At 43.1% G+C, this 23,255-nt stretch overlaps 1 protein-coding gene across 1 annotated transcript; it reads left to right on the top strand.

Moving 5' to 3' along the window:
* Positions 1 to 15: 15 nt before the first annotated feature.
* LOC143321994 (uncharacterized) lies at positions 16 to 23,222 on the top strand. Its single transcript, XM_076732817.1, has 14 exons — positions 16 to 300; positions 12,945 to 13,018; positions 13,494 to 13,579; positions 13,769 to 13,808; positions 13,897 to 13,977; positions 14,360 to 14,467; positions 14,580 to 14,689; positions 16,013 to 16,061; positions 18,088 to 18,208; positions 18,561 to 18,655; positions 18,913 to 18,978; positions 19,164 to 19,263; positions 19,679 to 19,831; positions 19,942 to 23,222. Exons 2-14 carry the CDS (start codon positions 12,953 to 12,955, stop codon positions 21,330 to 21,332), a joined length of 2,466 nt encoding a protein of 821 aa, XP_076588932.1. The 5' UTR covers positions 16 to 300; positions 12,945 to 12,952; the 3' UTR covers positions 21,333 to 23,222.
* Positions 23,223 to 23,255: the final 33 nt, after the last annotated feature.

Below are 23,255 nucleotides of genomic sequence, written 5' to 3'. Positions count from 1 at the left end.
TCTGTTAAAACTTTCGGTCGGTCACAGGCGCGCCTCGCGCTCTTGCTCGTGCGCGTGCGTCGTACTGTCATTGGCGTGCCGTCCGCCAGCAGCTGCAGCCAGCTCGCGACATGTGGAGCTGTGCTGGGGGCTGAGTCCGTCTGACCAGCATCCATTACAGCGAAGCTCGTCGACAGTCGGGGACAAGTCGTCGGCACAGTGACAGTATTTGGGTGACGGCTCCCCTGGACAGCGAGGGAGAGAATGAGAATAGTGGATTTAGTTTCTACTTGTAGGTGCAGCGCAGCAGAAGAAGGGAAGGTAAGCAGCGACGACGTTTGCTAGTACTCAACGTTACCGTCTCCAGCACACTGTTTACTTTTCACTCACTTTACAGTTTTTTAGCGCTGGGAACGGCAGTATGTGGGTGGCCACCAAAGACGTGACGCCTAGATCTCTTTATCTGGTCCTTTTGTGTTTTTACAACTTGCCTAAACCACTACAAACCAATAAAGGAAGCCGTGCTTGCTGGTTGTAAGCGCTTGTCGCGCGTGTACAGCTGTGGATAACGTTAAGTTATTGTGCTCCCCCGTAACGTTACACGTGATTTATAGAAATGGAGATTAATGCTGGTTCCTATTCTAGGAACAGATGCGTTGTAATGCAAGAGTAAATGGTTAGCCAAACAAAGCCTCTGTGGTAAGGACCGTGAATGAGCGCTTCTCTCGGGGAATTTCTGATTTTGCATCACTCTTCACGGGCTTTCCACCCCGAGCAAGGATGGCGAGAAATGTGCTCATGATGGGGTCTGCTTTTCTGTCCTTAATTTTCTGGTCATCCACTCCAACAAGCAGTCTGTGTTTCCTGTTTGGGTGAGATGTCTGAAGTCAATTCTCAATCTTGTTCTCAGTCTTGGCATCTAGTTCCGCATTTTGATTGATGTTCTCATGGCAGGTATGAGAAGTGTCAAAATCAGGAACTGAGCGTATGATCGAGATACCCAGTTATGCATTTATTCTAAAAGGAGACATAGCTCTCACCATTGGGGATTTTACCCCACACAGTCCACTACACAGACCACAGATGCTCCAGCGTCCAGAAGTAGGCCAGTTACTGGTCTGTATGTCATGTCATGCCATGCGTGGCCCCCTTTGGAAGGTTAACTGGGCGTCTCACTGGTTCATGCATGTAGTGGGGGAGGTTACAGACAGTCTGAGTGAAAGATCTCCAACGGGATTTAGTTGTCATCCTCTGCCAGATGTCTGGTGGTCATTGTTTTATTATCCCCCCCCATTGTGTTTTTGTTTGTCAATGTAATGGAGCAGATGCACATTGCTTCCTGTCATTTCCCCACATTTTAAATATGCACTGTCATTAATGGGCAGACCACATTGTGTGTGTGAAGGCATGTGAGTGAAGTTGCAGGAGCCAGATAATATTTTTGTGAATGAGTTATCATGTGTTTGTGGTCATGCATGTTTGCAGTCATGTGCTTATGGATGCATAGGATCTAATAATCTCATTAAATTTCATTAGAAGTTTTTGATAACAACAAGGTCTTTTTTTTCCTTGCTTACATGCATGTGTACTCATCCACAAGCCTGTAGCTTAGCCAGACATGGAGGATTTAGTATTTTCTATTGCTGCTGTGTTCTGCCTTTGGTGTGCGTGTCACATTGAGTGGTGACACTTGTTTGAGGAGAAAGCCCCATGTTGCAAAGGTAACAGCACTGCTGTGCTTCTGTGTGGTGAGTAACATGTGAGCCTCCCTTTCCCATCCTTCAGCATTTGTTTTTCTGTCATAGTGTCCCTCTCTCTGCTCTGTATTCCTGCTGGTGTCAGATAGTTTAATTTCTGATGTCTATTCAAACAGGAAACTTTTTAGATATGTTAAAAAAAGGTTGATAGCTCAACTCCCAGTGAGTCGACCAATTGTCAGTTTTACTGTGATACCAATTTACAATGAGGGCATTTCAAAGATAGTGGTCTAATATACGGGAGTCTCCATTGCCAAATTAAAGAAAAATGTTAACTTTCAGAAAAGGGTGTGAACTGAATTTTTATTTGTTGAAAGCGTTCAGGCACTTGAATGTGCTCTTGAACAATGATGTGACTGCCCTCTCTGATGCCAACAGGATATGAGCCACGTGTGAGGCAGAGCATGTGAGCCCTTTTCTTGTTTTTATTCCCATGAATGGGCCTCAGTCTGCAGCATTTGCCTTTTTTTAGGTGTCTCAGAGTTTGGTGATTTAAGTCTTTTTAATTTTTTTCTACTGTAAGTTATCTCACGTTGAGGCATCAAAGGTCATTGATATAATATTTCTCTGAAAGAAATATTAAGGTATAGTTTGGTTAACAAAACTCTTCTTGAGAAATACACAATTTGAATTCAGTTAATAGTTTCCTCATCACTAAATCTCAATGTCTCATTCTCAGCAAATTTAATGTCCACCTCTGGTTCTCTCTTATGTCTCTCTTCGCTCAGCAGCCTTCATTGTATTCTTTTGTGCTAATATTATTTCAGTCAAGAGGCATCAATAGCCTTTTTGTTGGGCTGAATGGCGGCATTATGATAGATGTCAAAGGCCTACAAATGCACCAGTGTCATAAAACGCACCAGATAGTGAAGCATTTTGCCCAACATGAAGAAGACAGAGAGGCTTTAACCCTACTGTGTGACTCATGAAATGCCTGTTCAGAGTTTCAGTGTTGTCTTTTGAGATGTCTTGGAAATATACCCAGTGTCCATATTCCAACCTTATTATGGTCAGGGTGACAAGGTTCTGGAGCCTATGTCAGTACACACGAGGCAATAATCATGCGTGAACCCTGGAGAGTCCGTCAATCTGTTACAGGAACATGGTCACACTCACAGTCACACCTACATGCTGTTTGAAGTTTCCAGTTCAACAGACCTGCATGTGGTTTGGTCTGTGGGAGGAAACACTCACGGACACTGCACGCAAAGTCCACACAGAAAGGCAGATTTGAACCCATGACAAGCCTCATGACGTTTCTGAACTAATACTGTGTCTAGTTATTCCCACAGATGATGATGATCATCACTATTTGTATATATATTAATAGGATACTCATACAGAACATGTACAGAGTATATCAATGCCCTTCTTGTAGCTGTTCACAATTCCTATGAGTGCTGAAGTGATTAAACACATAATCAATTAGTCAACAGAAGATTTAAGTATTAAAAAAAAAAAAAGAAATATGAAATTGTTGCTCTTTTTTACATCATTGAAGTTTGAGTCCCTTTGTGTTTGAACTGTTGGTGAGACAAAACAAGCAATTTGAAGATGCCACCTTGGTATCTGGGAAACTGTGATCAGCAGGTTTCACTTTTTCTTACATTTCACTGGTGAAATAGTAATCAGTTAATCAATTAAATGACAAATTAATTGACAGTGAAAATAGTCAGTAGTTGCAGCCCTACTTGCCACACAAAGGGCTAATAATCCTGCACATTCATGTGTTGGTCTGTAACATTTGGGCTCTGCCAGAAACCAGAGTGAAATTTGCATGAGCTGAGTTTGTCTATAAATTAGCCAAACCTATTCCCCACACTCTCTGTCGGTAGTGTAATTAAGGTCACACTTGTGTTGAGATTGTAGACTGTCACTCAGGCTGAAAATAGCTCCACTACTGAGGAGATGAGTGATAGCTCTTTGGGATAATAGCCCAAATAGTTGTTTGTCTTTTGGCATTTGTATAAAGGCTAAATTGGGCTGTCTTGGAATTTCCCCTCTATGATTGTCTCCAGTTTGTGTCTTTTTTAGATGTTGCTTCAGATATGTTTTTGCTCCAAATACTTCACCTCTCTCTGTTGTTACAAACATGATGGAATTACAGTTTCTCTCCAGGCCGCTCCCCTCTTATGTACTTTAATCCTGTGTTTCTGTGCTTGCAAACATAATTTGAACATGAAGACTATGATAGCCAAATCGCCAGTGGTGTGTACATCATTGAGGCATAGCATGATTTCTGCTTAGCCTCTGACTCGAGAGCAGCTGTCTTGAGTCCTGGTTGGGCCTTACTCATTGGGTTACACGCTTGTATGTGCTGACCTCGTTGAATTATTTAATTGGTTTGGCCTTGTAAAAACAAGCGCTTTGCTGTGTTGTGGTGCGGGGTCTATACTAGTAGACAAACAGTGCGCATCAGATGTCATGTTGTCCTGAGCTTATTGATCATCAGGCGCAGTGAAGGAGGACTGTATTGCAGAAAGATGTGTGGAGCTTTTAATGATATTTCAGAAAATGGTTAGATACAAGATGGAATTTAAAAATAGCATGACAGTCAGTGTGAGGTTGCATAACTTCCTTAAACTTTGTGTATTCCCCTTGTGCATTTTTTAACCATGCATTATTGATTGTTCAACATCATATTTAAATATAAGTTTAAAAAGCTTTTATGAAGTAATAGCACTGTTGCCTTATACTCTGGGTGAGAGCTCTCCTCTGGCTTCACTGCTAGTCTTATAACCCTATCCTAGCTAGGAAGAGGATCCATTTATGAGAATGTGGCTTTCTCAGCAGGGTCCTGTGGTTTTGTGTTTATGAATACTGTTCCCTTGACATTCCTGTCCTCTTCATACCACCCCTCGAAAAAGTGCTGCCACTCTGGGAAACGAGGGCTGGCTGGCTGGCCTGCTACTCCAGCCCCCCAGCCCCCACCCCAGGTAGCAGGGAGATAGCAGCAAGGGCAGAGGCAGTTCCCAGGCAGGGTCAGAGGCAGGGTAATAGAGAGCCCCCTTCCTCAGACTCCAGCATGCTATTTCCTCTGTTAAGATGGGGAAAAGGTTAGGTACAGTTGGTTGGGATGGGTGAGTGTTGGTGGTGAATCTTTGTTCTGTGTGTTCAACTTTGGAAAAACCGATAAGGCAGAGTGACAGTGGTAGTACAGAGCGGAGCAGGACAGAAAAGCCCCTTGGGAACAACAAGCTATTCTGAGCCTTGTGCTTTTCCCCAGCCCCTGTGCTCTGGATGTTTTGCCCCTGGGTCACACAGTCTCTGTGTCGCTGCTATTTTCTATGCAAAAACACAAACACTACAGCCATACAAAAGAATCAGAGGGAACGGAGGAAAGAGAGGCTCAGACAGCAAGAAGGACAAGGAATCTGTTGTTGAGGAGACTCTGTGGCTGGTCATCAAGGTTTACCAGCAGTATTTTCTCATTGGCCTAATGTAAGATCACTCTTCTCACTGTTCTTAAGTTGATTGCCTAGTTTCTGTGGTCTCAGTGGTCTCTTAAAGCCAGTCAGGACTAGATTTAATTAAGACACTTTTTTGCCATGCTTTGCTGTAAGTGAATAGCAACTATATATAAGTTCTGAGAGGAACTACTGGGGAAAGGGTAAACAATTGGCCATTGTCCATGCACCACAACACCTGCAAAACACATTTGGTATCTTGGGGTTTTTGCATCTGTACATTTGCGCCCTTGCTATATGTCTGGAGGGTGAAGGTATTGGAGTCTCTGGGTATAGTGTTGCGTATGTAGCGATTGATCATTACAGCAGACAAGATAAAACCTATTAGTAGAACGTGTTTCGTATACAATTTACTAATAATTTTGTACACTTCACTCATACCGGCTTATACATGTGCCTTGAGCCTACAGTTAACTTATTGAGTGTGCGCAGCTCTGCCGTGTCTCTGAAGCTCCATCTGGAGTCCATACCTCCCTGTAAAGAAAGAGGCGGCTGTTGAACATCTCGTACCAGCCTGTGAGGATTTCCTGTTCGGTGACTTTGTGATATTCTTAGTTCCTGAGGGGTGAGTTTGACTGCAGTCAGTACAGGAATATGTGAACCTGGACCAGGAGCTACTTTATCCTTGATACAGTTGAGCACCAAGAAATCTGTTACTCAGATAAAAAATCTCTGATTCAGTCCTTGCAGCCACCTTTCCCCGACTTAAAGAGTAAACACCTCTTACAATGATCCAGCTTCTCTCTCTGCTATTTTCTGCTTCTTTTGGACATGCATGCCTACATGCACACTGTGTGTCTGACACCCATTAAAAACTGGAGCTCTGAAGCCATCTGGGACTTCAGACTTCTTCATGTGGAAATTGGAGCCATGTGGTCGCTTGTTAGCCTCCTTCCTTTTCGGTACTGGAATGATATGCTTGTTCTCCACAATCACCATGAGCCTGAGGCTTTAAGCTAATGTAACAACAGCACAGCGTGCATTACAAGACGTTCTTTGAAGTTCATTGCTATAGATTGTATTTGTAATGAGTGCAGTGTACAAAACAGCCATGGTTGCAAAAGAAGTCAATTTAATGTGTGTTATCTTAACGTTACCATAACACTGTGCTATCACATTTGGGATTTGGGTATACTGGAAGGATTCAACCACACAAGTGAGGGGCATGTGATAATGTTGGTCTGTTGTCTGGTTGGTCCGTTTATGAATCATCAAAATAAGATGGTATTTTCTGACATGCGTATTGTACTTGGTGAGTGGTAATTTCAGACCCTAGGGTCATCTAAGCATGTGCAGGACAGATGATGGTTCATAATACACGCTGATAATAAATGACACAGATGCATAATAGGAGAGGCACGGTATGGGAGTATGCTCTGCGAGGTTAACCAGGTTGAGTGAGTGCATGGCCCGAGCTTGTCTGATCTCAGAGCCAGAGCGTCCTTTGGCTGACCACGCAGCATTGACTAATCATTCAGTGGTAAAGAGAGCTAAGCATCTGTCGTCCTCTCCTTCGTCACGCTATCAGCAGTCTGGAGGAGGGTTTGAGTGCCAGCCATGAAGGAGATGCTGAAAAAATTGCAGTGAGAATTTGATAAATCTGTTTCTTAGGGTTTCAATGCAACATCTGCAAGTCGGGTGGAAACAAGTCTGTAACTCAGTAACTTCAGTGTAACTTCTATCTCTCCTTTGTTCTTTTGGTTAACTTTGCACACCCTGATGCAGTTTCATTTAAAAGTTTCAGTTCAGGATGCTTGCCCACTGATGCACACATACTGTAAATACACACCCCTTACCTAACCTATCATCAGTCCGGTGTAGCTCGCTGCACTCAGAGTTTCCAGGCTCTTACAGTTATTTGACTATGCCACACTCCTTCTAATCTCAAAGATTTCATTCTGACTTTGCTTTTGTATAATCTTCTGCCTCAAATCTGACTGCAACTCAGATTAAGATTGAGTATAAGCCAAAAGAGAGATGATTGTGGATCAAGGAAATGTAGAGCTGTATGTAAAATAGGACTTGCGCGTTATCATCCCAGTAAAATTTGGTAAACAAATACAGCACAACATGTTAATTTCAGTCTAACAAATATTTTCATCATCAGTTATTCTATTATTTCCTTGATTAATCAATTAATTGTTTGGTTTGTGAAATGTCCAAAAATGGTGAAAAATATTCATCAGTGTTTCTCAAAGCGCAAGATGATGTCCTCAAATGTCTTGTTTTGATTTTCAGTAAACTGATGATAATGAGTTAACTGCTTATAAATATAGTATTTTTCTAATTTTGTTAGAAAAAGGCTCATTTATCTTAAGAAGCTTGACGACAGGAATAAATGGCCTTTTGGGTTTCCATGCAGACTCACAGCTTTACTCCCTGTAAGTCTCTGTAATAAAATGACTTGCCCTAATAAATTCTGGCTCATGAAAGTCTGATTATGTATGGCTTTCTCCGTGACACATGGACACGTGGGTCACAAAGACGGAAGACATTTAGAGATAGGAAATTTTGGTGTTAAGTTTTTGAAGGAAGTTTTGACCGCTGCGTTTCTGTTTAAAACCATGTTAATAGCTGGATTTGATTCAGAAAGCTTAGGAGGCTGTTTGTGGTTACGACAGTGCAGAGAACCTGTATAGGCAAGCTCGATTTAGAGCCCTATGTCATAACAGGAAATGATGTCACCCAGGCTCAAAGCCTTGTATCCTGTAGAGCAACCAGGTAATCAGAATTTAGTGGGGGTTTTTTTTTTTTCGTTTTTTCACTGCATATTCAGTGTCTTTAGCTATCTGAAATTTTAGCCCACTGTCTGAACACCCCCACTCACCACTTTCAGACCACATCTGCCTAATTCTGCCCACATTTTAAACATGTCTGAATTGATTCAAATGTGTCACTGTGTCCTGTTGTATCTCAGCACATCACTCCCAGCTCCTCCAGGTGTGATGTTTCACTGTGTTTGCATGATTTGTCTCCCACTCTGTGACCTTCTCCGCTGCTTACTCACTTTTCTCCTCTGGCTTCCATCTGTTTGACACCCTGATCCCCACCACAGCTGGCCACCTTTCTAGTCACCACTTGAAAAGTACAGTTCTGAGTAAATTTCTTTGAACTAGCATCAAGATGTAATGCTTTTGACAGAGTGCCATTTGAGGACGGCCTCAGCTTTGTTGGTGATTCACAACCAAAATACCAGTGGTGTTAATGTGAACTGACCACCTCGTGGTGTTACTCATGTCTTTCCTGCTGACTACAGAAACAAAGTCTGGATAATTTGAGGCTTTGTTGGTAGAAGGGTTTTCCTTGGTTGGAGGATTTTGCTGTCGCACTCTTTGCAGTTCTCATTGAACCTGTTGTTGAAGGAGTGGTGGTCACTGGTTTCCTTTTCTTCCTGACCCCACCACAATACTATCAGCAGTCTGGAGACACAACACAGGAAATAAGCAGCAGGGATCTAAAGATGAAGCATAACAGACCTTTTACACCAATTTACTTAGTAGACAGTGATTTAAAAACAGCTCACAATCCCCCACATGCACCTCAAAAGAAAAACACCTCTGTTTTAATCCACAACCAACTTCAAGGCCGCTCCTGAGCCTTAGCATGTTTTACTTAGATTATATATCACAACTCTTGTAGGTCATTTGTGGCCATGTCTTGTCTTGGCTTTTTTATTCATCTGTGAAATGAGAATTGTAGCCAGGAAAAGAAAATGAGAGGTTATTTCATGATAATGACAATCTGTAGCATGAACACAGACCTAAATATTGGTTTTGCCTGGTATCCATTTGCTAACAAAACCCTTTTTGCTGTAATGATTCACTTTAGTTCCCACGATTAACATGAAGCAAGCAGATATAAGGACATTTTTAATGTGTATATTAATGTACAGTTTTAGCCAACAAATATAAATTCTCTTATGAAAACATGTTTTATATTTTATTGTCATTCATTATCTGTTTATACATAATCACCACCACCACAGGAGAGGGCAACAACATGCAAAAAAATTACTGTTCATTTCTTCTTTGTACCTTAACACTGGAGCCTTTTAAATGTAGCCTGCATGTAACGTGCTGGGCAGGCGTTTTTCCCTGATCATATCATATACAGTGCCTTAGACGAGGTTAGAGACATGTTAATGGAAGCACCATGCACACAGCTTACTCAGCTGTTCAGAAAAATTTGCTGACACCTCAAAAAACCTGATATAGTTTGACCTGAGATGGATGAGAAAAGGGAAATTGTAAAAAAGGAAAGAATAAAACAGCAGAGGCCATTTGTTCAGTGGTCTGGTTTCACTGACCACCTGTTAGACAAGAGACTCAGCTGTTGGTTTAATGAAGACTGGATGCTGGGGTTTTGGAGATCAGGAGGATGTGGTTGAGGGACTTGGTTCCTGATGAAAAGGAAATACTCATCAATGATGACATCCTAAATGATAAGTCCTGACTGTAAGTGAGACAGAGGCAAAATTAACCATGTATTTAAACCCGTGTCCAGTTTAGGTTTGTGTTTAAATGCATGTCATTAAACTTTAACACCATGTGAAGCTGCATAAACTACTTACCGAAAAATCATTGCTAATTGAATTAATAGTGTGGGTCATCATTGTACAACCTGGGTGTTCATGTGCTGCTGTGTTTAATCTAAAAAATAACTGCAGTGAAATGAATGAGGGCCAATTATAGTTTCAGTTTGGCTTCCTCGGTTGCCCATTGTGTAAATGTTGTGTGTGGAAATATATGGAAAGAGCTCATCTGAACCAAAACAAAGGTGATTTTTTGAACAAACGTAAACGTATATGTCTTGAAATTTGATGCCCTTCAACCTTCCCACTTTACTTATCTGTCAGTGTACTGTGCCTGCTGCTCTGCCACCAAGTTGTAAATTATGCCGGGAAAATGTCACATCGCTTCAGACAAAACATGTCCTAGTCAGCACAGGGCGTCAGGGTCTCAAGGGAAGAGTTAAAGGGTCTTTGTGTGAGGGGGCAGGTGCTTTCACACCTGTTGCTGCAAGTCATGCCAGACATACATACTGCCTGAGGCCTCCGCTCGCTACACATGCTGTCAGCGAAAGTATCCCTCAGTGCACGGCGTTTATCGCGATAGGCTCGTCTGTAGATCATGTTGGTTTTGGACTGTTGAAAACTTGTTTTGTTTAAAATGCTGTATCTCACCCTACATTTATAAACCATTTAGATCTCTGTTAAAGAAGCACTTAAATACCTCTATTCCCTTTCTTGTCTTTTCAAAGACTTTCATTTTCATTTTCTTAACTTGGGTGTCTGTCTCATGACAGCATTTAAGGTTGCAACACAACAAAGGCCTTCTTGTCTAACTTGTTCCTCAAAATAAACACCAGATAGTAGCTGATCCTTAATCCTGATGCTTTAATGCCTACAGTGCTTTCAAAGGGTGCTGCTGGTCTGGGTTTATGTCTGTTTCTTTTATCTCCTCTCATCCACCGTGGCTGATGGGCATAACTGGCATATTCTACATATCCAAGCATCACGGTGAGATGCCGACCTGGCAAACGAGTGGTGAAGCTGTTCTCTATCGGGCGATTATTCAGCCCTGACAACTGTTTAACAGCTGAGCCCACTGCCAGAACACATCAGGCCAGGGAAGGCTAGAGGCAGGCTTAGAGGGGCAGACCGGGGTCAGGCAGGGGTTATACTGTGAGAGAAAGGGAGGGGGTGAGGCTCCAGGGGCATTGGAGTTCTGGCTTCACCAACAGCTCTGGATGCAGTTATCTTTCCTCACTGGCTCAGACCAGTCTGTCACTTTCTTGCTTCTTGAGTATTGTGAGTTAGCAGTAGTGTACCTGTGTGCACACAGGGGGAGACACACATAACTACATACATGTACACACATTCAGAGAGGTGTAAGGTCCCATGACTGTCCCTCCGTGTCACACTTCACTCATGCCTTCTGTGACCTACTGGTCTACTTTGACTGTCTGCATGGGACAGACCCTTAAATACGCTTGGAATGACACACAGATCTAAATTTACATGCTTAATATGCATGCTATAAATCCGCCTGAGCCTACAGTAACAGCAGAGCATTATTGGGCTGCTTTACACCATATTTATGCAGAAGGAAGACGTTTAGGGGTTCAGGCTACTCTCTGATCCACTCACAGTCTGACCTGAGCTGCCCTTATCAGACACATAAATTCAATTTACAACTGAAATATAGACTTATGTTGAAGAAGTTGAGGAACAGCCAGTAGACAGTCAGATGTAACATACATGCTATAAAATCAGGTCTAAGATCAGAACAGTAGCTTGCATGTTTAGAGTATCGAGTTCAATCCCCAGTGATATGCAAAATACACTTTTGAATGTTGTCAGTATTATTTGTAGTAACCAAGTATTGTTCAGTGTACTGTATTAATAACTTCGCACTGTGAATCTGTGAACTCTGATGACATGGCATCAACTGTTTTGTCCTCCGAAGTTCAAGGCACATGAACAGGAAGTTGCCGATAGCCCTGTGGTTTGTGTCTTCACACTCTGCCTCCTTATAGTCTCCAGCATGTTACATGCAAAGTTGATTTTTAAAGACTCAAAACATGATATAATCCGTATCACCCCATGATATGGTATACAGCATTAGCATAATCCAGGCATTGACGGTTGTTGTGTCATATTTGTATTTTAATTATTATTATTTTTGTTTCAGATATGAAACTGTTCCTTTGGGGGATTTGGTAATAAGTAAGAAAGCAAGTCAGTAGTATTAACTTCATTTGATGGAGAGATGTATGAAAAGGAGCAACAGCATGTGTGTGGTCTTTTTCATCTAAATATTTAAGTTGACTGTGGTTTCACCACCTCAAATGATGCGTGTTCTGTGCCCTACAAATACCCCCGGGTATTATGGTAGACATAATTGAACCCTTCTCAACAAATGAGTATTCACAGGACCATCTGTAGGTCCAGTCAGACTGTATCCTCCCTGCACAGGCAAGACATTCAACAACAACAACAACATTCAAAGCTTCTGTTGAGGTTTTCCAAAGTAAATAAACTTTCTTCAATGAATTTAACTCATCGGTTTCCTCAGCATCAATGCACGTTGGCAGCAGGATAATTCAACAACGGCATAAAATAGTGATGAAATAATAGTCGCACCTTTAGACTTTTTAGCTAATAGACCACCCTGTTAATACAGGTACACGTCCCCCTTTTTGTGCAGCGGTGGGAGAGCGAGCAGTTTGTTGCCCTCAGTGAAATGTTGTTTTTGAAAGGTTAAACACCAACAAATATGGACTGAAGGAGAATTTCTTTGGATGAAAACATGTCGTGAATTTTGGAGATTATAATAATGTTTTTTCAATAAATGTTGACTTATGGACTTTACAACACCCTGTTAGTTATTGGAAATTGGACCGCACAAGTCGGACACAATCCTATGCAGCCCCCACTGGAATCTATTTCTACAAATAGTTTAATACTAATAATATTAGTGTGGCCGAATCTCTCGCTTCAAAACTTCAACTGTTTGTTTCTGAACTATTTATACAGCCTTACAGGCAAGTCAAAAATGTTTCGCTATTTTGTATGACATTAAAAAAAAAATGTATCCATTTTATGCTGAGGAATAGCCTAAATGTGTGTGGTCACCTCTCCGTATTCCACACCAAACAACCAGCAGTAAATCTCCAAACTTCACGTTGACGTGGTCTGTGCCACTTCTGATGGTTGACATTTTTGTCTGCTTCCTTCCAGATTCGGACATGAAGAAGGACATAGACACATTGATAGCAGAGGAACGCGCTGAAATCATCACTAAATATGACAAGGTAAGTGTGTGTGGCCACTGACAATACTCAGGCACCAACCAGCTTTTCTGTGGGACCGATTTCAAACACTGCCAAATTTCAGGAACTGCAAGTCCAGCCTAAGACATCACCTAAAAAAAGAAATAAGACTCCCTCAAAGAAAGGCAGTCAAGGCGTATCTGAAGCATCAAAGCATAGCCGATGGTCTGTCTTGTTTAGAGAGGCCTTGAGTGGCGCCAGCATGTGTGAAGAATAGATTTGTAACCAACTGACTGTGAAAGTGCGATTACTCAGAAGGATCAATTAATGACACAGTAACTGTGAAGGCTGCACGTGTAGTTCACAAGTGGGGGTTAAAACACTTTCAAATGAGAGAACCACGTGACATACAGAGGACAAGCAACACAGGAAAGGTTTGGCCTGTTTCAGTTGTTTTAATTGCTCATTTTGCGTGCAGTTGTTTCTAATCAGGCTTTGTGGTGTGTTGGTGTTTCAGGGCAGGCAGGAGGGTGTCAGAATTGACCCATGGGAGGATGCTGACTATAGCATCTATAAGGTCACTGACCGCTTCGGCTTCCTGCAGTAAGTTGCACGGCTTAAAACTCTGACATCTTCCTTGTAGTGGTTTGAACTCTAGTCTGTTTCTTCCCCACTTCCTTTCATCTTTCGCACATTATGATGATGTCTCACATTAGTGCTAAACATATTCACGAACCCCTCCATGTCCATATTTCTGATAAATTGTTGTGTATTTCCTAAATTCTGCTACAGTGAGGAAGAGCTGCCAACACCCAGTGCGCTTGAAGAGAAGGTATCAGGTTTTGGCCTTACATGTGTTACATTTACGTACTTTCACATTGGCAGTGGACCACATGCATGTCCGTCTTTCCTCTCCCCAGCAAAAGCAGCAGGAGATAGAGCGAGTGGAGAAATGGCTGAAGATGGTGAAGAACTGGGATAAGTACAAGAACAGTGAAAAGGTGTGTAACTCAGCAGTGAAGCGCTCACACACCAACACGCTGTCTTGATTTAGCCCTTGCTTCCCTATTTTTCTACTCAACTATGTGATGTAGTGTTTCCTTTTCTGTTAATAATCGGTTTTCCATTCCTCTTTTTAACCTCAGCTCATTCCCTCATCCCTCCCTCCTCTCCGGTCTAGACTGTCAAAGCAAATACATAAGTGCATGTGATCAGTCCTTGTCGTTCAAGAGAGTCAATAATGCCGTGTCCTTTAAAGCAGCATTTATGCCTTTAGATGTGACTCCCTGTCTCTTTGCTCTGGTTGTTGTGGTGAAGACTGTCTCTTTATGTTTAGAGAGTCTCTATTCATGTCTGTTCATATGTCTGTTGCATGCCTTTCAGCTGGTGAAGCGTGTGTATAAAGGCATCCCTCTGCAGCTGAGAGGCCAGGCGTGGGCCTTGCTTTTGGACATAGAGAAAGTCAAGCAAGATAACCAGGGGAAATATGAGGTAAGAATCGTCAAGGTGACCACACTTCCTTTAAAATGTGGATCCTGTGAAAGGGACAATTCTGACTGTTTTGTGGTTTTTGTAACACTCTTGTCCTTCCTCTATGCTCCAGAAAATGAAGCAGCAGGCTCGAAGCTTCTCCACAGAGATCAAACAGATTGACTTAGACGTCAACAGAACCTTCAGGAACCACATCATGTTCATGGACCGCTTTGGAGTCAAGTGAGTTCTTAGCTTCAGTCAACAGAAAGCTGCGTGGAGCGGCTTTTATTTCGATTCATCTGCGAATGCTACTGATGCAGTGATGATTTCTTCATTCCTTTCTTTAAGCTATTACAGCTTTGACACACAGAGGGGCCACATTGGGAGCTTTGAGTGATGTGTACCTATTCTGGATGTTTATCTAAGCAAACACACTGCTGATGGATCATGTCAACACTCCTCTGGCCTTTAGCCTGTAAATTAAGAGCACAGTTTAAGTAGCTTTCATAACAAACGTCTTCAAACCTTTTTTCGTCATATGAATGTCCTCAGGTCTTGTTTTGGTTTTCTTTGGCACCTCACATGCTCAGGTTTGCCCTTGCTAACTCTCATACAGGGTGTGACCTCTGGCTTAGACCTCGAGCCAGCCCGACCCCCCCCCCCCCCACACACACACACACACATAAAACCAAAAAGGTGGTTTCCTCCTCTCTGTGTTTTATTAGCCTTCCTGTCAGCGCACAAAGCCCCACAAAGCCCCACAGGAAATGGCATTCATACAGAAATGTGCACTGACATCGAGTGTACATCTGAGACAACACGTCAATATGACTCTAATACATAAAAAGGGAAAATGAAACACAAGCTTCAGAACATGCCTGTTGTGGGACGGCTGTGAGTTTGACAATGTGAGAGCCACTGCTTCGTCCTTGTCAGTTAAACTGTCTGAGAGTGTGACTGAGTGCTCAAACAGACCAAAACACCGCTCCATCCTGCTTGGCTGCCCACTCCTTCCCTGCAAGTGAGCAGCTGTCCCACTCGCAGCGAAACACTGACAGCTATTTAAAGTTCCTTTCCTGTCTCTGTCACTGTCTACATGTATTTACTACAGAGGCCTGGAGGGGAGACATCCTCCCTCGTCTACATTATGATTGTTGCTGCCCCTGCTCCACTCGCATACACTTTCACCCACACACACACACACTATAGCTGCAAACAGTTGCGTCTCCGCCTGTAATCAGCCACGCAGCACCCACCCTACATCCAAGGCCTCATGCTTTGGAAGAAATGATGTGATGAAAACTTATATCTTTAGATTTTACCTTAGCCTGTCAGGGTTTGTCAGCCTCTCCCAGAAATATTTGCAGCTTTTTTCAGTCTGTCTGCTGATTAATGAACTCAAATTAAGGACGAGGTGGTTGAGAAATCATTACTCATGTCAGCTTGGGGAATTTTTCATTGAATACACGCCACTGTAGTCCAACATACTGTCTCAGCTTGCTTGATTGTTGCTAAGAAACCACATCCTCGTTTTTACTTATGTTTTCTCTGTTCCCTCTCTAGGCAACAGGCACTGTTCCACGTATTAGCAGCGTACTCTGTCTACAACACAGTAAGTTTTTGTGTGAGATTGTATAGATGTGTGCATACCTAAGTGTGTGTGTTGCATAATATGGAGAAGTCTCGTGTACACTGGCTGCACAGCACAAACAGCACACCAGTGGCGCAACAACTGCAAGTCCATCAAGTTCGCTTCACGCAGCCACGAACAGGCCAGGCACTTAAAACCCATCTGTTGTCGTCCTTCTTTAGAGCCTTGGATGAGTTCTTTTATTTATGAGTGTGGCTCTGACTAAATGCACAGCAACACAGTGTAACAGTCAGACCACTAGTAAACCCACAGCCATACTCAGTGCTCACCATTACACCAAGTTCCCCTTTGACACGACATGTCGTTTAGCAGCCAAGGAAACAGTGCAACGGAGCCACTTTGTCCACCTCAAGTACTCTTTTCTCACGACAGCTCATTGTTTTGAGTAACATTCATTTATAATCGTAAATCTTTGCTTCAAGGCCCAGATTCCAAAAAGTTAGGATGCTGTGTAAAATGTAAATAAAATAGAATGCAAACAAACTGTTTACTGACAACGGCTTCACAAAGTCTTCCTGAGTCCATGTAGTAATCTCCTTTATACAGTCATGTGTTCACTAAGTGGTGAACCTCACTCCATCCTTGCTTGTGAATGACTGAGCCTTTCCAGGATGCCCCTTTCATACCCAATCATGATACTATCACCTGTTACCAATGAACCTGTTTACCTGTGGAATGATCCAAACAGCTGTTTTTGGAGCATTCCACAACTTTCTCAGTCTTTAGTTGTTCCTCTCCCAATTTGATTGAAATGTGTTGCTGCATCAAATTCAGAACATTTATTTACAAGAATCAATGAAGTTGATGAGGTCAAACATTAAATATATCGTCTTTGTACTGTTTTCAATGGAGTTTATGTCAAAAAGGATTGTCAGGTTTTATGTAAGCTTCACACAGCGTCCCGACTGTTTCGGAATCGGATGTTGTATAATTAGTTTGAAATGCGGCTGTGGATGCTGATGTCACACATAATGGTGATTCCTGGCATATTCTTTTAAGTCCCTTTGTAGTTTCTCTGCTGTAAGTCATAGTTTGTCTCAGGTGGGGAAAATATGGGTTTTACAACCAAGTAGGGATTTTCTGTGTCAGTGCATACTTACTAAAATACAGTACGTGTGTGTTTGTAGCCTGTATTGCAGCAGATGCATGTAGATTAATCAGTATGTATTCATTCTTGTATAAACACACATGGTAGAGATAGAAACGCTGCCATCCAAACTCATGTCCAGTAAATTACATCTCCACACACACAAACACAACCCAAGTCTGTTTTTCTGATTGGGCTCTGTAGTCAGTTCCTGCGTGTTCGAGGTGTTGGAGCCAGAGGAAATGGGCATGTGCTGTTCCCTTTTTCCTTTTTCCCCTCTTCTCACACACTGCTCAGAAGAAACTGGGTCAATAGGAGAGAGTGAGAGAGAAAGAGCGAGGGGGGGTGGTGTGTTTGTCCTTTTGCCTATGTGATGGTAGAGAAGAATGTGGAGAATGTGTACTTTATCCTCGGTGAAACCCTAATCATATTTACTGTATTTCCTTGAAAGGATACATTGGAATGTCCACTTCTAGCTGCGCAATAAATCAGCCTTAATATGGACAAATACCAAGTGTGTCAGGTTTTGTGTATCTGTGCTTGCCAGGGGCGATGTGTTCAGTGTAAATCATTGAATCATCATGGAGTCAAATTGGCGGTAACTCAAGTTGAAGACATGGCATGACTGAGAATGCACTGTGTGTTTGGCTCCAGTAAATATTTGAACAACCTTTGCTAAAAGTGTTTATAATATTGTAGCTGCATGTACAGACAGTCTGCAGCTTCTCATGTGCAGTATAACCACACACATCCACCGTCTGCCTTCAGACCACATCAGACATTCAGGTGCTCTGCCCCCCCCCCCCACCGCTGCCTGTGTGTGCACTATTAAATTATGAATAATTCCTCTCATTTGCCCATTCTCTTTAATTGAACCTGTCTTCTCCTGTGTTCCCCCAGGAGGTGAGCTACTGCCAGGGGATGAGTCAGATCGCTGCCATCTTGCTCATGTACCTGAATGAGGAAGATGCCTTCTGGGCTCTGTCCCAGCTCCTAACCAACAGCAGGCATGCCATGCACGGTGAGAGATGGGAAGAAATGGAGACAGAAAAAAAAAAAAAATACTCTGCCTGATTAATGTTTCAACATATCAAATGTCACAAGGGTTCTCATTGGGAAGTCAGTGCTGGGCTAAGTATTTTTGAAGGTGTACACGAAATTCTAAATGCACATATAAAGTCTTTATTGCAAATGGCCTTTTATTAATGAGTAACATGTTAAGCTTGAAGAGCTTACCTTGTCATGTCAACACAGGCCTTGTCATGTCAAGTCCTTTAAGAGGGGAAATACTTTTTCACTAATAAGTATAATTACCACAAGCATTACCACACACCATTTATGGCCTTCTGATTTCTTTTTTTTCACCGTGCCAGGGTTCTTCATCCCGGGATTTCCCAAGCTGCAGCGTTTCCAGGCCCACCACGAGCTGATCCTCTCCAAAATGCTGCCAAAGCTGAAGAAACACCTGGTAAGTTAGAGTACATCTGTGTGGCTGATCCTTTCCAAGAGACATGGAGCTAATTGATTGCTTAGAAGGGCTGCAGCCAATTTGTTCAGGTCAGTTCTCATCATTTGATTAATTTACGTTGCCAAAGCTTGCACGTTCAGAATGTTACTGTGAGTCCAAGAGTCAGAACTATTAGGAAAGAGTGATTTATTATCGAGAGCAGATAATGAGAAGTGTGTCCTCATAGAAACTATTTCTCATGAATTCTTGTCCCACAGGACAAGGAGCAGATGACTACAGGGATTTACACCACCAAATGGTTTTTGCAGTGCTTCATTGACAGAGTGAGTATTTGGTTTTCGTACAGAACAGGAACGTGCTCCATCTCTATCTCTCTAGTCCCAGATGTATTGTGGCATTGATCAGAATATCACTGGGCTTTTATTTTTGAGCACAGAACCACATCTTGGCTTGTGTTATTATTTTTTAATCAGCCTGACTTTCTGCTGCCGTTTGTCTTACATAACAGACCCCGTTCACCCTCACCCTGCGTTTATGGGACATCTACATATTGGAGGGAGAGAAGCTGCTAAATGCCATGGCTTATACAACCTTCAAGTTACACAAGAGTGAGTACGAGTATCAGCTTCGTGTCCTGATCTAAACAAAGCTGCTGTTGCTGTACCAGTGAGTGTTACTGTGTGGATTACATCGCATGCTGTATCTCGCTCATCTGCCTCCTAACTGGATGCCTTACATAATGCAAGTGGCTGGTTGCTGTGGAGAAGAATCGAAAGCTGACTTTTCATTGGATGCATGAGCATTGCCTGAGGACATTGGTTGAATTCTTGCAAAACAAGTCTTTTGACGGGCCTCTTCCTTACTTGGTGTCTTAAAGTTGGGCCTGTGTTGAAGTACTGTCTTTAATGATGTCATTTCTATTCGTGGTTCACCGTATCCAAAGGTTACCTGACCATGTAACCTCATAGATTTGCATACCCCATTCTATGAGTTCATTGTTTTGTGTATGTGTTGTGCAAACAGAGCGCCTGCTGAAGCTCCAGCTAGAGGACCTGAGGGAGTTTCTCCAGGAGCAGCTGGCTGTTTCTTACCTCCTGCCTGATGATGTGGTGGTTGAACAGTTACAGTCTGCTATGTCTGAGCTTCGCAGTAAAAAGCTGGATCAGCCTCCTCCAGGTGCAGATTTGTTCTTGTATTCTTGGAAGCTACATTCGCCTCTTTGTCTGATGCATCCTACATTTTTTTCCTTTGTCAATGAATTCTATATTCTCCATTTCCTTTTTCAGCCAAATCAGAGGAGCTGCCAAAGAAACCTCTGGGGCAAGAGAGACCAGTTCTCCTTCTGCCTCTGCAGCCGGACTCTCCTCTGGAGGTCAAAATAAATCTGCAGCCCCAAAGCCAACCCAGTACAGACCCCCCTCAAACAGACAGCATCACTCTACACCAGACCCCATCTCCTGCAGAGCCCCAGGACTCGAGAACACCCCCTTCGCCTTCACCTGACCCAGTTGTAGTCCACACACAAGGAACTCCTACTCCTTTAAGGCCATGTAGAGCACCTCCATTACCTCCTCAAGCAGACAAACCCTGTGCTGGGCTGGACAGAGAGGTGAAGGAGTCTCTCCCAGATGTTAGCCAGCCCAAAGAAGGGGGAAAACAGGAGAGCCAGTGTGGACGCCCAGAGACCCCTGTGGATTGGCCTCCACCCTATGAGCCTCCTGCTTTGGATGCTCTTACTCTGCAGGATGAGGTTGAGATCATGGACCTTCCTGATCTGCCACCTCCACCTCTCTTTTACACTGAGCAGAATGACCAAAGTCCTTTGGATAGCGAATCTCCCTGCCTGGGAACTGGTCTAGAGATCCAGCGCCGCTCCCCTTCCCCCCGCTCAGCCTCACCACTGGTCACTCAAATGAAACCATCTCCAAAATCATGCCTAAAACCACCCACATCTCTCGACCTCACACAGAAAAAAACACTTCCCTCAAAGCCATCCCCTCCCCATGCCTTCACCACATCCTCCTCCTGCTCTCCCAGACTGCCTCCAAAGCCAACCAAGTTCCCAGTCTCTCTCTACGTCCCGGGGACCGTGGGAGACCGACGGCCCTCCAACACCTCCCAGTATGACAACCTTTCTGAGGCTGACGAAGACGACCGCTACCTGGAGAGGCTGCTGGGCTCCACGCCCGAAGAAGTTCCCAGCATGCACGGCAAGCCTCCACATACCATTGGCAGAGACTATGACCCTGCTCTTTACCCTCTGCCTCCACCTCCTGTGTTCATCCCTCCTTCGCCTTCTCCTGTTCCTCCCTCGCTGTCCGCTCTCCCCAGTTTGCCTCAGGAGCCTGAATACGAAGAAGAGGACAGCTGGGTGAGGGACTCCATCATCCCTCCTCCTCCACCTAGTTTTGCTGACAGGCTCACTCCCTTCCAGTGCAGTGCTGCCAGCTGTTCTGACACACACAGAGCCACCTCGCCTGGTTTCTCTAAGCCGTTCTCTAGGGGCCCCAGGGACCACTCTGCTTTCCCAGCACCACTGTTGTACACCGGGTCTCCCCCTGGCCACTCCAGGCCCTCAGGACAGTTGGCAGTAGGGGTGCCGTCGGTCCGATCCAGCCCAGACTTTTGCAGGATGCCTCCAGGTGGACAGCAGCTGCCCAAATCAGTGACCTTTTGAAGAAGTAGCATTCAAGTGTTACTGATTACGATTCAGACTCTCTGTTAATGCTTGATTAGTTTTCAAAGCCATCGAAGAGGTGAAAGGCCAGTAGCTACTCGGTGTGTCGAAGGGTTTTATGTACGTGTGTGTGTGTGTGTGTGTGTGCGTGTGCGTGTGTGAAAGAGAGAGAGAAAGGACTTTCCTTTTTCATTGATATGTACAGATTTCTGTGATACTTGCACCTTTTTGCAAGGGCAGTTATCTTTTCTAAGTGTCAAATTTGTATTTGAAACTGCTGTCTCAGTTACTGTTTGCTGCACAAAAAGTGAGTGTATTAACTCACCTGCTCTTGTTGGTGTGTCAGACCAGAGTTGGTTGTCAGCTCTATTGAATGGTAATGAGAAATTTACACAGAAATAAGGTGATACAATACCAGCTGCATGTTTCACCATTGCTGCATCCCCAGTTTGTTCCAACAAAGTGTCTTAACCTGATCGCAGTGTACTGAGGGCAGCAACTGTAATCCAAGGGCTTTTGAGGCTGCACAGTAAGGTCATCTTTGCTAAAGCACCCAAAGCCTATACATTCAAACTGCATTTATGGTCAATTGTGAGCAGGCTCTCACATCTTTACAGTGTGTCAAAATGTAATGAGTAAGTGTTAATATAACATCGTTTGTTAACTGCATCTTTAGGTCAGTAATAGATAACAAAGGACCACTAAACCAAGTTACACCAAAGCAGTTTGTCATACAAACTTTCAAAAGAAGTTCTAAACACCAGCAACACGGAAAAGACAGGGTGCAATATGTCACTGGTGTAAATGCTGAAGCTAGTTTCATTCACATGAAGCCCAGCCAGGTCATTTCCCCCCAGGCAGGTAGCAGTGGTACTCTGTGGGTACTTGCTGCCTTTTTATTTAAATGTTTTAATTGATTCATTAGGATGCTGTCAGTTTCAAAGGAATAGTTTCAGTGTTATATCTGTCTGTCACTTGATTTCACAGCAGTAATATATTGTTTCATGTTTATATACATGCATGTATCGAGGCTAAATAAGGTGGAAGTGTAAGACTCAACAGAGGGGCTGAATGAAATCAGCATTATCAGCACAGACTGACTCAGTAAAAATCCATGTCACAATATTTATGAAGAGTAGCTCCATCTAGTGGCTCAACAATTGACAGTAATTTGCTTTAAAGAGGCTTTTGGGGGGATGAGCTCTGGCCATGACATAAATTCTACCTATAATTCCTATTCATGAATGTGCACATCGTGATTTCTATTCTTAGACGTGTCAATGACATAGTAAGCTGGATAAGTGTTCCCTGTGTTACGCTGTTGTGCACGAATCAAGTTAAAAATTATCCATATGCACAGCCATGTTTTAGAGCCATTGACAGGTGTCAGAGCAGAAGTTCTTAAGAAATGGAAGTTGAGCCATAATATACTGTACAAGGACCTGATAGTCAAACTTGTTTATATTGTCCATTCATTCAGTTATATATTATGTTATGTACTATGTCTAAACATATGTTTTGTTTTTTTGCACTGACCTTTGTCATTACCAAGAGGTTTTTCATTTTTCTTGAATATTCATCTGTTTTCTAATGGTGGTCCAGGTCCCTGCTAAAGACTACTTTCATTTTAAGGAGTGATGTTAACATGTGTTTCACGGCCTGTTCATGAACTTTGGTCTCGCTGCTGCGATCTTAACCCAACAACTTCTTGGCCTCCACACAAGCCCGTTTGGCTTGCTGGAGCATCTTTAGTCAAGTGACCTGACCACCAATTGTACATCACTGCTCCCTTTATGGATCTGGTTGACGTCAGTGATGCTGGGGCTCAGACCAAAGCTTGTGTACATTTATGCAACTGCTTATTTGAGTTTTATAAAGAGGTAAACTGCAGTTGTCCATTGTCTTCTCTTTCCCATAAAGACA

This window comes from Chaetodon auriga, chromosome 6 (genome assembly GCF_051107435.1).
Source record: "Chaetodon auriga isolate fChaAug3 chromosome 6, fChaAug3.hap1, whole genome shotgun sequence".
NCBI classification, from domain to species: domain Eukaryota; kingdom Metazoa; phylum Chordata; class Actinopteri; order Chaetodontiformes; family Chaetodontidae; genus Chaetodon; species Chaetodon auriga.
The sequence above is the reverse complement of the archived record's forward strand: the minus strand, read 5'-3'. Positions and strand labels throughout refer to the sequence as shown.

Bases quoted from the DNA above. Each gene is read 5' to 3' on its own strand.
- LOC143321994 (XM_076732817.1), top strand. From the start codon at position 12,953: ATGAAGAAGGACATAGACACATTGATAGCAGAGGAACGCGCTGAAATC. The intron at 18,209-18,560 runs GTGAGAGATGGG...TCACCGTGCCAG, and splicing joins CAGCAGGCATGCCATGCACG to GGTTCTTCATCCCGGGATTT. The intron at 19,264-19,678 runs GTGAGTACGAGT...TTGTGCAAACAG, and splicing joins AACCTTCAAGTTACACAAGA to AGCGCCTGCTGAAGCTCCAG.